The sequence below is a fragment of the Sprattus sprattus genome, assembly GCF_963457725.1.
Source record: "Sprattus sprattus genome assembly, chromosome: 7".
Classification (NCBI taxonomy): domain Eukaryota; kingdom Metazoa; phylum Chordata; class Actinopteri; order Clupeiformes; family Clupeidae; genus Sprattus; species Sprattus sprattus.
Genome location: NC_137926.1, coordinates 11,936,835 through 11,951,574, shown reverse-complemented (window position 1 = coordinate 11,951,574; position 14,740 = coordinate 11,936,835). Strand labels below are relative to the sequence as shown.

Below are 14,740 nucleotides of genomic sequence, written 5' to 3'. Positions count from 1 at the left end.
AAGAGACTGAAGAGATTTACAATTGCCAGTGGCTGAAGCCTATTGGGACTGGGTATTAACACATTCATGTGATGTCTGATAATTGCCCTTAATGGACCCAACATAACACTGCAGTGATTGATTACTGTATGATTTGCCATAGGCAACTGCCTTTACGATTTCCAGGAAAGTTTTATGTTGTCAAAAAGATTTTTAAAACAGTATATCTATAGATTAATATAAATAAGCAATATGTCATGTCACCCAGTCTATTTGAACATTTAAATGTGTCTCCGTGAATTGCACCAAATTTGCGGAAATACTGTTTCCGTGTTAAGATTACTAAAAATAATGTGTTGTTCTACAAAAACACAAACAAACAGAAAAGCATGGAGTTGAAATGTATTAAAAAATAATACTCATAACTCATCGTTCCAAGCTTAATCAAAAACACAGTGAACACGCAGAACACAAATGATTTTTGTTGAGACAGAACATCATTTGAAAAAACTTAGTCGCATCATCTGTTCATTTTTTGTACTAGGCCTACACGTTCAGAGCATTTTTTCTCTACGACGGGAATATGGCCCAAAGGATAGACAGAGGCTTTTCTCTCCCCACCGAACACATCCATCTGTTCTGGCAAACAGCTGACAGATGACCTGCCAACTACACACCACCACCACCACCAGGCGTCATCCCAGCGCCACCTCACCACATAACTCCATGTCCAAAACCAATAAAAGTTGTTTTATCGCCACAACTTTCCTGACTGAATCCTGTCTGGGTGCTATGTGCAACACTAAATGTCAGCTGAAGAGGGGCAAAGACACCGGGTTATTTTAGTGGGCCATTACCCTGAGCGTTAGGAACTATAAATCTGAACCGTTTCCCCCTATCCTCAGTTGGCGTGTGCATCCAACACTTCATCAGCTTTTCTCTCCCAAAGGTACGTTTTTGACAAACTTGCTTGCTGGTTGTGAGGAGGTGAGAAGTGAGTGAGAGGAAACGGGGTTAATCCTCTGAGCAGCTCCGATGACAAGTTAGATTAGGTGCACTGAGAAGAAACATATAAAATGGTATCGAGGGATGATAAGTGCGCATACTTCCTTAATACAATGCTATGCAAACGGTATGTGTGTGAGTGAAAAGGTAGTGGTGCTGAATTTAGTTGGACTCGGTGTGATTCGACTGGATAAGCATGCTACTATCCTCTCCTGATGTTTTAGATATCAGATTTAAAAACAGTATGTTAAATGGCCAAACTCTTGTTAGCTATGCATTAAACTACCACTCCGTTACATGTAACATGCGATTTCATAAACCCAGTGTAGCCCAAGTCATGTAATATCTTATATTGGAATGTTGCACAATGACAAACACTAAATGTACATTGCCATTCAATGATTTTAATTATTAAATCAGAAAACGATTTTGGCATAAGAATGACTATATTAGCAGATATGTAGCAAAACTTTTGCTGCTTTTCCATGCATTTTGTGAAATTCATAAATATATGTTTAGTGCAACTCTTCTGTACATTTGGGAGTGAGATGGCATAGATGATTGAGGGTGGCTAGGTGTTGGCAATTTTCTGCCTTCTAGTATGCTTTGCTTTCCTATATCAAAGTGACAGCATTGGCAAGTAGGCATGATGGCAAGTAGGAGCAGACTGGAGGTAAGCCAAAGGTAAAGGGGGATGTGGCCTTTCCTTCTGGATGTGAAATTTAAGAAGATGGCATACGCCTCTGGCCGTGTGACTTTGTGCCGAGGAGTTTCAAAGAGGCCATTAAAACACATCGCTGAGCTATAATGAGCCAACATGAGAGTGTAGTGCTTTACTTACCTTCGCAAAAAGGCAGGCCATCCAGCTAAGCTTAATTAGTCCAGTACAATCAGATCATCCCCCAGCTCCCCATTGCCACATCAGAACCGCCTGATCTCTTTGGATACAGATAACACGTCCATGACCTGTATAAGACCATTTGAGACTGGTAAATTGACTAAAGTGTTGCCAAAACCAATTTATATGCTCATTCCTATTTCAGATCTGATAATAGTATATGACCAAAGATGGCAGATGCGTAAGTAGTCTTTTTTTATGACAAACACTGAAATTATAAATTGCGTTTGTCTGTGCAATGCGTTTTTTTGATCTGTGTGCATTTACATGTCTCTGCGCTTTGTTTTGTGTCTGTGTGTTTTTTTGGCTGCTTGGAAAGACCGGTGAGTATCACCCCATGCATGAGAAAGCACTTGCCTTCTAAATGATAATTCAAAGTTCAAAGTTCAAATTTCAAAAACTCTATTGTCATTGTCACACTAAAACAACGAGACAGACAGTTTTGGTTTACATGCAAAAATGTGAAGAAAAAAAAAACATCAATCACCAAATCCTGTTGCCAGTTAATTTTGTAAAATTTCTGCAACAAAAGTCTTGGCTTTAAAGTCCAACCATGTGAAGAAGCATGCTTAATGCACTTGTTTGAGAATGGTTTAAAATGTACCTCAACATTCGGCATCTTGCTACTGAATACTGCTACATGATTGATGGTGCATGTGGCTTTTAGAAACACATTTTTTAAATATACAGTATATATATAAACAACTTTATTTTCTGCCTTCCAAGGAAAAACCAAAGCCCAAGATCAGCTCAGGTCGCAGACTGGGGTTGAAGGTAAGGGACACATTTCATAGATATACAGTAAACCTCTGCCCAGCAGTCTCCAAGGACATTCCCTACAATGCTATATTTGTAAAAGTAGCACAGTGGCTCAATATGACAACATTAACCCCTGTGACACCAGATGAAGCTGCTGTATACAGCATTCGACATGCTTGCCGTTGAGAAGGAGGACAAGATACAAGAGAGAGTGGACACACTGGCTGAACGAGTACCTCCGATCAAGTTGTCAGGACTGTCGGTACAGGAGCTCCAGGTGAGTCCGTTACCTTTCTCCATTCCTTGCTTTCTCTTCCATCTCTGGTCAATTAATGTCTTAATTCATCCTATGTTTGTTGTACAACTTAGTATTGTCTAGACACCAGAAACTAATCAGTCACATTTTTTATTCATCCTTTACACAACAGGACCTTTGCAAAGATCTGCATCACAAAGTTGATGTGGTTGATGAGGAACGCTATGATGTTGAAGTCAAAGTGTTTAAAACTGACAAGGAGGTACTGCACAGGGATGCATGGGCCTGCTTATTTATTGTGCAGGCAGTGGTCATTCTCTAACATGTAGGCAGGGTATTTGTGACCCAGTAGCATTTTCTCATTCTGTAAGTCACAAAGCATGTGTTAAGTGAATAATAACTTAGATTATTTAAAAAAACAAGGTCTTGAGAGTGAAGGCTAATGGTTGTTCTTCTGGTTGTCGTATGGTATTTTGTTATTCAGATTGCAGAAATGAAGATGAAGGTGGCAGAGCTGACAAGGAAGAAGCCTGTGCTGAAGAGAGTGAAACTATCCGCCGAGCAATTGCTCTCAGTTCTCCTGGGCTCCAGCAAATCGACGTCCGTTGACTTCAAGGCAAACCTCAAGACAGTCAAGAAAGAGGAAGAGAAGGTACTGCTAATGAATTCAGGAAGAATGCATCTAAGAACATAGGCTACTTGAAATTGGACTGTGTCCAGTTTAAAATCGGTGGTCACTTTATTTTAAAAGATTTTGATTTATTATTATTTGTATCTTGAGCCAGTTCAAACACAGTTCTCACAAACATGATATTACATTTTCACTCTCACAGAAAGAGGAAGTGACTGACTGGCGTAAGAATGTGGAGGCCATGTCAGGCATGGAGGGCAGGAAGAAGCTGTTTGACGCTGGTGGACAGTAACAGGTAATGTCACACACTACACAAATTAAAGAATGAGATCCTCCAAGTCTGCCTTGTTAATGCACTTACCCTTCTGTTACCTGTAGTTTAGTTTAGTTTAGAGTTAATGACTTCTCAGTCAAGATGTTTAAAAAGGCATTAAAGGCTGACTCCCCAAAACACTATGTTTCGTTAGTTAACCAGTTTTTTCTTGTCTGTTTGTCAACTTCTACTGGTAATGGTGTGATTCTTTTCATTCTCTCTACAGGATCTTAAATGGACTCACTTGACTGATTAAGTTGATTTTCATCACCTTTTTATTTCTCATGAGAATCGTGTTTCATGTACTGTATGTGTTCATCAAATCTGTAAATTACCTTTTAGAAAATACTAGCCAGGCAAGTATGATTTGAAGATTTGAGCAATGAATTCAAAATAAACATAAGAGCTTTTGCATAATGGGCATGACAACATCAAATATTGCACAACTACATTGGTTTATTTTATAAACACATTTTGTTTTGCTTTTTTATCTGACGCTTTTATAGGAGATGTTGTTCTTACTTGTTTGTACTGTGTTGTATCTACAATGTATCTTGGGTGCACAACATGTGTGGACATCCATTCAGCTGAATTGAACAAAAATGCATGGCCTTTGTTTATAGCTGCGGTGCTGTAAAATGTGCTCCTATTAAAAATAAATGTTGCCTTTCAAATGGCTGCAATTCACCTGTCTACCTGATGATGGCAGTGCAAAGCAACATTTTCAGCAACAGCAAAGCAACATACAATGCAACAACAAACCAACATATTCAGACAATTAATTGACTAACATTTTACTAACATTTTGTAGATTATTGAGATAACTGGCTTTTGTTTTGCCAAAATAACATCCAGTTTAAAATGTAGCAATAGTATTTCTAGTGTTTTATAATCAAATAGTTTTTATTGAGAACAATACTGTATGTCCTGCACCACAATCCTGAATATAATCTGTTCTTTTGAGAAAAAACAATACCATTATGCAAGAGACAACTTTGATGCCACACCATTGCACCATTAACCATAACACGTTCTCCTTTTATTATAGGCTTGTGACAGTTATAGAAGAGCTTACTGAACATTCCATTGTAACATCCAAAGTGGACTTTTGAGCTTACTGTAAATGTCTACTACCAGTAGTGTGATATTGTACTATCACATGTATTTTAGGAGTGTAGGAGGATTTTTACTTAACTTAACTACATTTGTATTCAATTTGTAACTTATTTTAATTGTAAAAGTGAGAAAGATGGAAATTCTACAGGAATTCATGAGTTTGTGGAAATGTAAATGCAATGAAAAAAGCACTAAAAACACTAAATCCTAAACGTGAATCATTTTTCAATTCACTGTTAAAGCCTTCGTCTCTCCTTTCCTGAAGGTCCAGATGATTTTTACGTGTCAGTGCAAAGTAAGCACAAACCTGTTCAAAACCCTGTTGATAACAATAATAACCCTGTTCAAAACCCTGTTTTGCCCAGCCTGTATTGTATGGTTGTTTAAAAAAAACACACCCCATTGTCAAGAAAAGATAGAAGAAGAGAACTAAGGAGAAGACTTATGTAATCGACATAGCATCCACCTGATGTCCACCAACCTACTTGAATTCCATTGTCCAGTATCATGGCTCTTCAGGTATGACCCCCTGCCAGGTGCCTGGTACCGGTACCGCTGGTACCGCTATCCCTCTGGTACCGCTATCCCTCTGCAGTAGGAGATCATGTCCAGACTCCTTTCCTCCTGTCCATGTTGATGAAATGAGTTGACCAGGATCTCCCACTCACTTTACAAATGGCTTGAAATCTCAACTTTCTTTGAAAATGTTTTTGCTTTTGTCATTTTGAAGTGAAGCTGAGGACTGTAGCACTCCTTTAAAATAAATATCTATATATATATTAAATAATAACTCTGCAGTGGCGTGTTGTCATCTACCACACCTAACAACATCTGCTGAAATACATATTATGAGTATATTTAAGTATACATAAAGAAGGTTATTATGAAGACCTACCTTCAAATCAATAAAACTGACCTGTGGATCACATCGCTACACAATTTCAGCATCTAACATGACATGAATAGGGTTCCCAGTTCTGTGGTCAAGTCAGCATTTCTATGTCGGCTGATGACATACCGGTAAGCACACAATACCTCACCATCCACAATGAGTTCAAAAGCCTGTTTGCTGCACTGACACTGCAACCCTATTTTTGCTTGCTGAAGTAGCATAATATTTAGGACGATGCCTTCATACGTAATTGACATCTTAGGCTAGTTTGATGAATACGTTTCCATCCTAAACAGATCACAGTAGGCTCTCATACTGCCACAGGATTGACCGAATTCTCAAATAAACATGACTGAATAGGCCCTAATAGATACGCCTTTAACTGCACAGTAAATTATCTCTGAAAGTACCGCCTCCAAGTCGACTTTCTCGGTTCCTATTGGATGAGAAGCTGTCAGTTGCCCACGTGGGTAGGTGTACGCGTAGCGTATGTGCGCGCAACTTGCTATGCTATGTTTCTATCGACAACCTTGCACTCTCCGACCGACTAGACGTCTCACTTAACCTAAAGGCGAGTAAAACGAGAAAGATAGTATGTACGTTTTTATTTTTGTGAAATTGTGCCCGCTCAATCAAGTGCTGCATTCTGTTGTCTGAGGTAATATACGTTAGATGCTGAAGCCAAAGTGTATGTAAATGAGGCAAATATCAGAGTGCAAACAACCGTTACATCAGATTAGATGGGGAACTGTTGCTGTAGCTAACGTTTGTTGTGCTCCATAGCTTGTGAACTATATTACTGATTTTCGGTTGAGAAGACCATGTTGTTAATTCGTATTTCCACGTCAATGTAGTCTGAACTAGTCTGAACCAAATGGTGACATTTGGCGTGTCACCCCTAACCTTTCAGTCCACACTCACATCAGTAGCTGAGTAGCTAGTTGGTATGCGCTTCGGTTGTGAGGTATGCTTACATCACTGAAATACTGCATGCATAATTTATTGTAACTCATACATTATGATTAATATCAGTGTTCCTCTTCTGTGCAGTATTGGCAATAGCGTTCCTCTCACCGTGTTTACCTTCAGGTTCCTTGTTTTCTATCTGTCTCCTTTTCTAGATGTCAAAGCACAAACTGTTCCTCTTGAGACATGGGGAAGGAGCCTGGATCAAGGAGAACCGATTCTGCAGCTGGGTGGACCAGAAGCTGAGCGAGGCTGGCATTGTGGAGGCCCAGGAATGCGGAAGGCTTCTGAAGGAGCAGGGCTACACGTTCGACCGAGTCTTCACCTCCCTGCTCAGCCGTTCCATCCACACCGCCTGGCTGGTCATTGAGGCCATGGGCGAGGAGTGGGTCCCCGTCACTAAGTCCTGGCGGCTGAACGAGCGCCACTACGGCGCGCTCATCGGTCTCAACCGAGCAGAGATGGCCCTGAACCATGGAGAGGAGCAGGTGAAGCAGTGGAGGAGAAGCTACGATATTACTCCGCCCCCCATCGATGAGTTGCACCCGTACTTCAATGAAATCTACAATGACCGGCGCTACAGCACATGTGACGTGCCCACGGAGCAGCTGCCACGATCCGAGAGCCTGAAGGAGGTGCTGGACCGGCTCCTGCCCTACTGGAATGAAGTCATTGTCCCAGAGATTAAGAGTGGCCACACCGTGCTCATCTCGGCACATGGAAACAGCTGTAGAGCCCTGCTCAAACACATAGAAAGTACGCTGCCCTGACAACACTGAACACTGGACACTTTCACTGGCTGGTGTAAAATTTGTCCACAATTTTTAGAATAAGCAGGCAGATGACATAAGCAGATATATCTATTTTGGAACACTAGCCCCCATGTCATTTGGAAAGACTTTTTCTAAGTTCATGAAATGCCATCAATAACCTTATCAAAAAGGGCACTTGGTTAATGTTACCATAACTTAGTGCAGCCTGATGCTCTTTGACCTTTTAAACACACATGGACTGTGCTACTGTCTGCAGGCAGTGCCATGCTAGACATATAGGTGCCTTAACACATACAGTAGTTACTGTACAGAAAACCCAGGCTGATTTAATGTAAATCCTAACCCACCTGAAACCTGTAGTTTATTTGGCAAGACAATTTTTTCCCCAGATCTGACCTTTCTTCAAGAAGCAGAACATACATAGAGCTTATAACATATTGCATACATTGGATTGTCATATTTAAAAATGTTTGGAGCGTATTTACAATACATATATTGCACATCTGAACGTCTCTCTGTCTTGTCTCTAGACATTTCAGCGGATGACATCGTCGGTGTGACTTTACCCACTGGGATTCCTGTGTTACTGGAGCTGGATGAGGATTTAAAGCCTGTGAAGCCGCGGCAACTTCTGGGAGACCAGGAGAAGATTCAGGCAGCCATCAAAAAAGTGGAAGACCAGGGGAAGGTCAATGCATCCAGCAAGTGAGGGGTTTGTACAGAAAACAGGCCTGCTGTTGGTCTGGCTATTGTCTGCAGGATATCACCAGGTACACATTTCTGCCCATTTGTTACTTTAAATCACACCATAGATAGTAGGGAAACACTTTAACCACTGTAGGCAAAATGAGTTCAACAATATATTGTTTAGATATACAAGAGACCTCTGCCTCATGATATATCCGAAATATTTGGCTCAATTCCTCGCCTGTAATCTTTTGTGTGATGCCTGCACATCCACCTTACAGCCTGGAGTTCTCCCAGACGTAAGTGTTTTGTTTGTGTTTGCTTTTCCAACATGTGTTAGTTGTAGGCCTCAAACTGGGCATTTGGTGCACTGAAATAGTTTGTGTTTAGCTATTTTCCAAGCAAAGAGTACTGTAAAACACTCCTAATACTTGTCTTGTACTGTACCTCAACACATGGTATCTTCTACTGAAACATGTGATGAGCTGTTGTGAGATGACGGGACAAAGGAAGTGAGATGAGGTGAAAGGTCAGTGAAAGTGTGTGCTGTTGGATGGGGTTGGTTAAGGGAGAGAGGACCAGAGGTGCCTTATGTTTCGGTCAGTGAGAAACCTCTATCTGATGTTTGTCATGCTGGCTGGTTAGTTGGTTGGTTAGGGTAAGGGTCACGGTCAACTGGCTCAAAACATTAGGTCAAACATTTTTGTAGAATAAACAGAATAGTAAACAGATAGAATAAACAGTCCGTTGCCTCAAGATGAGTTCAAGTAAGGCCCCATGATGCGTACACATAGCTCCATAGAATCATCAATCAATATGTGTTTTTAACTGTGATCTCCAATTAATTATGGATTTTGCAGCTAAGCTGGAAGGCTAAATCAAAAACGTCATCCAATGTATAATTTAAAATGAAATTTTAAAAAGGTATGCACTACTAGGTGACAAACTGTGACACACTTTATTGGAGAGGGTGAAAAAAAGCTTTCATCAGCCTAAGTCTAGTTTAAAAGAAGTTAAACTAGGACCAACAAGCAAGTATCAAAGACCAAACATATACTCATCTTAAGGTGACAGACTTGAGCTGAATGTTCAACCAACCTCTGTACTCCTAAATGATTATGACACCTGGCATTTAAATTAAGTGATTAGATAGTTACAAACCATATTTTAAGCACTGAACACACGTACATTACCTCAAGGGGTTAGATAGAAGGGATAATTCATTCCAAGCTGTATTGTGAGCCTGTTTACATATTCCCTGCATGACAAAGTCGGAAAATATTTTGTCTCTTGTCTCCTCTCACATGAAGAAACAATAGCAAGGTCAAATTCAAATGAAGAAACAGGAGTGTGGGGGTAATTTGGCAGTAATATGCACTGGTATTTTTTTAATCCTTGTATGCTTTTATTAATAAGGACTGATTAATTAAAATGCAAAGTACTGCATAGAATGCAGATGTTGATTTCCTTAGAAGCAGCATTACTACCCTTGCTGAAGTTACTGAAATATGGCACTTAAAAAGAGGAACTCCAAAAATGATTTTCTGTGAGATTGTGTGTAGATTATATGAAGATGGGTGCCATAGTGTGATGTATCAGTAAAGCAGATTTAACTGAGTGTAACTTACAATCACCTAGTGTTTGAAAATTAGGTATGATTTTAGGAATTTTCAGCATAGATTTGTCACAATGATTTATCTAAAAAAAACGCCAGTTCTTCTATGCATTTGACACTGTTAATAACAGGCCTTTGTTTTAAGCTAACTCTGGGTATGTTATGTGTTTCGTCTATTTATAATGTTATTGTTCATTGTTTATAAATACTGTATGTGTTGTGTTTCTTGTGCAAGACCACTGAGCAGAAGTGTGTTTTTATTTACATAAAATAGGGAGCTTTGTTACTTCATGCTGCGGTTCAAACTAGTATTAAGCTGATGTGTAAGCTATGTGTTATATACGCATATGATACTGAATCCATTCGATTGTCAAAGTGACTGCCATTGACTGAAATTATTTGCTTATCACTGTGTGGACTTGAACAAAATGACCTGGTGTGAAGTTCCTCATGAGTTTAGGGGAAGTATGAGTAAAGGTCATCACTGAATTGGTTTAGAAAAAAATAAACCATAGAGATGTTAGTTGATATGCTGTGTGAACATTTCTACAGTGTCTCCTAACCATATTTTGCAATGTACGATGTATATTTTGGCTTATCTACTTTGACTTTTTCTACAACTTGTGGCCAAGAGTGAGCACAGTAGTTTCATATTGCTCAGGTAGAGTTCCTTTTGTATAATCTCAAAATGAGCTGCCACAGTTGTCTCATCATGAAACTAAACTCACACTCTACACATTTGTAACTAAAGTGCTGTGACTGCTGAAATTTTCCCTTTTGAAATTGCTGTGTTTTGCATACAGGGCAAATGTAATTAAAAGGCTCAAAAAGTGGTGTGTATTGAAAATATCTTACTTACTGCATGACTTAACGTCTGTGCTACCAGAAGGAGGAGCTGCAGCAATGGCTCACAGTACAGTGTAAATATTAAATACAACGTGTTTGAGACTGAAGCAATCTGTTAGAGCAAACATCATACTGAAAAGGTTAAGACTGGTGTGGTGAACAAAATTGAGTTAGTTTTATGAAGCAATACATCTTTGTAAAGGCAATGAAAAAATATTTCATTGTATTTCATTAAGGAAGGCCTCACAAGTGACCACACAAGATTGTTATCTGTGTAACTCTAAAAATACATGCAAGCGAAGTGAAACTAGGTGTGCTGTGGCATGTAGAACTGGTGTTACAGACTGAACTAGAAAGCTAGTTAGCTTAGCTCGCCAGCTAGTAGGATATCCAGTACATTTTCTCAGTGTAAAGCTTCAGTGTATGGGTCAAAGCATGGATTATATCCAACATGCCTGATGATTTTAGAATATTTCACCTTGCAGTGCTCATACTATTTGGACTAAAAAGTCTGCATTGTAGGAAAACTGCTGTGCTTGAACAATTTTGCCTCCATCGTGATCTTTTTCTCACCAAACATGGTTGCTTGAATTACGAAGAATAGCATTATCATCGACAAAATAAATGTGAAGGGGCTATTTTAACCAGTGTAATATACACTCAAAATCCTCTTTGAAACACTGTTAATATTGTATTATGTGATTTTGGTAGGTTCAGATTCCATCCTCTCTAAAAGGAATGTATTTGTGCTGGAACAGGTTTCAAAGGCAGGATAGGAAGTCCCTATCCAATGACACCCAGACATGTTTGAATGAAAACATTGTGCTGGAGAGGGTTCTAAAGGTAAGGTATATGATACTGCGGTTACACACTGAGGTCTAGTAACTCCAAAAAAACACTGGAAATGTGAATGAACTAGCCAGAGAGATCATCTGGAGCCTGCTTTATTTGGCCCAAAAGCCAGTTAGATTGAGTTCAAAGGCAGAGAAGCTCATTTGCCAAAAGTGTAGGGGGTCGCTAGCCTGGCCATTACGAGCCTGTGACTCCATTTCTTTCCGTCAGTCAGTCTGGCAAAACCCCATGCATTTTTCGTTTCCGAGATGGGCGGGTGCTTAGCTTGAGGTTTAAAATCATTGGAGTTCCCTTAACCAATCAGCAACGTTTGGTAAGCATTCGGTCTCCCCACTCTCCATTACTAACGGGGCCATCTGGTAGATTAAACTCTTCCCAAAGCCAGTTGGGAGAAGAGCTACAACGTCCTTTCCAATCATAAAACTTACAAGACAATCCTCTTGTTCTCCTTTTAATTTTCTGATGTTCTCGAGAGTTGAGACAATGCTGGTAAACAACAAACTCTGCTGGACTACATGCACCTCGGCAAGGCGAGTTTTGCGTCACAGCTCTGAACTGTTCGCTGATTGGTGCGGTTGTAGGGTGAAGCCTGGAAACGATGTTAGGCGGGGCTGGGTCAGACTACGTATGAGCTTGAGATCAAATCAGGCGGAAATATGTAGGCTGGTGTCACCAGGCTAGGGGGTCGCAGCTTCACTATAAAAAGACACAAACAGGTTTCATTCATTTAAGCTCATTCTCCATTCATCATAGAATGCCACAGTATGAGAACTGTGGCTGGATATAAACGGGATTATTTTCTATTTCTTTCTTAAATGCTACCTGCGATGGCAAACTTCAAACTGGCATCAAAACAAAAAAACTTGTTATTGAACGGTGGTTAACTCCACGCTCAGTCCCTTTGAACCTTGAAAATGATTTCTTCCCATGGAGGTTCTGAGTCCAAATGGATCATCAGAAATTAATTGAACTTTAATGGAAATGCAACATGACTTGTAACTTATAGTTTTACTCTCATTGTTAGGAATGTAGTACATCCACAAACAGTGGTATTCAGTCTCATTCTCTTCCCCTAAGTAAATATTTTACTCATAATTCCATTTTGTTATGCAGGATGTCTGTTCTGGGACAGTGATGACATAAAGAAACATGCTATTCTTCATATGGGTTGTAACATAGAATGAGTGCATCATCACACTGCCATTATAGCAGAAAGAGGACTTTTTATGGTAGACTTCTCCTTATGCTTTCTGTTGCCTAATGCACATGTTGAGGAGGTGATGTTTCTGCAAAGCGTCTGCAATGCGTCTTGTACCTACATAAACATTTAATCACACTTGGAGGACTTTCATACGGCAGGGTTTATGATTTCCACAGTCTTCATGTGCACATGATCTTTGTATCATGAATCAGTAAGGCCTCTGTTAGACAATGTCCTAGGACCTAATAAGACCAGATATTTGCAAAGTGTTAGATTCAGTAGCATGAAACTATGTAATCTAAAAACCCAGTGTTATACGTATTTCAAACTTAATTTAATCAAACGTCATCTTAATTTATTGCTATAACCGGTGTACTCACCAGCTGTTTTTACTGTACTGTAACAGAACTGTTTTAGCTCTTAAGTTGGTTGTGGTGGCAGGTTTTGGCAAAGGGCTCGATGCAGACAGTGTCGGTCTGGTGGGTAGAGTATTGGTTTATTCTGTGTGTTTGATGCGACAGATCTCAGACGCCAACAACATGCTATTGTGGAGGGGGACAAGGAGCGAAGACTAGTCCACTGTGTCCATAGTGAAGTGGAAGTTTCCTCTGTGGTAGTTAAGCTGTCCCTTTGTCCTCCAGAGGCGGCAATGTTTCCTCAACCTCCCAGCATCACTCAGATCTCTCACCACACGCAGCTGTCAGTTGTTTCCTCATGGCAGTTCCAAATAGCATTAAGGTTTCAAGTTCAGATATGGGGAAACTGAATACATGACTTAGTGGGGTGTGTCTGGGGGCGGGTTCTAGGCGTATGGCAGGAAGTGGTCTACCTGAGGGCATTTTGGTCCTAGGTGTGAAAGGTGTGAAGGCATATGTTTATGACTGCAGAGAAGAAGGCCTGGCTACGCACAATGACCATTTGAACGCTGATTCACTTTTTGCATGGTAACAGACATAGGAAAAAAAATTGATATTGAGAGATATAGAGATGGAATAGAATTTGATTGATTTATCATTAAATGAAATAATGTCAATAAAGCCATCAAATAAAACAACACTGACATCCTTCACCGGTCAATAACAAGCTTATCAGCTTAAATGTTTCAGCCCTGGAAACACTTTAAGTCATATCTTAGGCCATACCTTTGGTTATCTTTTTTCACAAACCTTCAAATATATATCTTAAGGTAAAAAACAAGTATGAATGAAAATATGTTGTTCATATGATGCTTGTGTGATAATAGTTTATGATTCATCAACTGAGCATGTGGATCATTCAAGGTGATTCTTTCATCTGAGTATGCAATAGCCTATATCTTTCAACCCAAAACTAGATGTCCATATAGAATGCACTTCTATGATTTCAAATGGATTATTCATACTTTGTTTCCATTATTTCAGAAGAATACGTTTGCCACCTGCATCAATATTATCTTGCACACACTCTTTAATGAGAGGGTATTGCATTTCAGCAGTCTCAGGCAGAATTGCATTACTTTGGACTGTCTACATGGCTTCATTTCCATTCATTTGTTCAGCTTTTCATACTTTCTAAACATGGCTACAGTGATTTACAGAGAAACTCTAAGACTATACCTCTGTTACTGTAATGTTAAGTGTGACATTAGAATAATTATTTTAGCAATGTATAGCTAGTGTTAGAACTCAGCCTAGTCTTTTGTCCCTAAAATGATTCAGTGATTACTAAGCACTGTTCTTATGTCAAAACAAGGGGGAATCATTATTGTACATCATGCATTATCATCATGCTATGTATACAGTATATTATGTAAATTCAGTATTTTGGTATTAAATCTTTTTTTTATTAATATCATCATTGTATTTGAACAGTTGATAAACATCTTATGGTATAAGACGATGCATGAATGCCTGCTTGCCTATGGAGTGTCACACACGTAAGGTGTCATTAAACAGCGCTTGTGTCTAAAAAC

The 14,740-nt window shown here is 39.6% G+C and overlaps 2 protein-coding genes across 4 annotated transcripts; both read left to right on the top strand.

The window, feature by feature from the left end:
- The first annotated feature begins 688 nt into the window (after positions 1–688).
- On the top strand, positions 689–4,528 carry LOC308367932 (troponin I, slow skeletal muscle-like). Its single transcript, XM_080841943.1, has 7 exons — positions 689–928; positions 2,028–2,656; positions 2,787–2,918; positions 3,070–3,159; positions 3,382–3,549; positions 3,731–3,823; positions 4,068–4,528. The coding sequence occupies exons 2-6, from the start codon at positions 2,537–2,539 to the stop codon at positions 3,818–3,820; spliced, it is 600 nt and encodes a 199-aa protein (XP_080698069.1). The 5' UTR covers positions 689–928; positions 2,028–2,536; the 3' UTR covers positions 3,821–3,823; positions 4,068–4,528.
- A 1,210-nt stretch (positions 4,529–5,738) lies between these two features.
- Positions 5,739–10,723, top strand: bpgm (2,3-bisphosphoglycerate mutase). Of its 3 annotated transcripts, none has more exons than XM_080841940.1 (3): positions 5,739–6,420; positions 6,971–7,571; positions 8,119–10,723. In XM_080841940.1, the coding sequence occupies exons 2-3, from the start codon at positions 6,971–6,973 to the stop codon at positions 8,295–8,297; spliced, it is 780 nt and encodes a 259-aa protein (XP_080698066.1). In that variant the 5' UTR covers positions 5,739–6,420; the 3' UTR covers positions 8,298–10,723. The 3 variants fall into 3 exon arrangements, with proteins under 3 accessions (XP_080698066.1, XP_080698067.1, XP_080698065.1); XM_080841941.1 differs by having other exon boundaries at positions 6,398–6,507; XM_080841939.1 differs by lacking the exon at positions 5,739–6,420 and adding an exon at positions 6,519–6,813.
- The last annotated feature ends 4,017 nt before the right edge of the window (positions 10,724–14,740 follow it).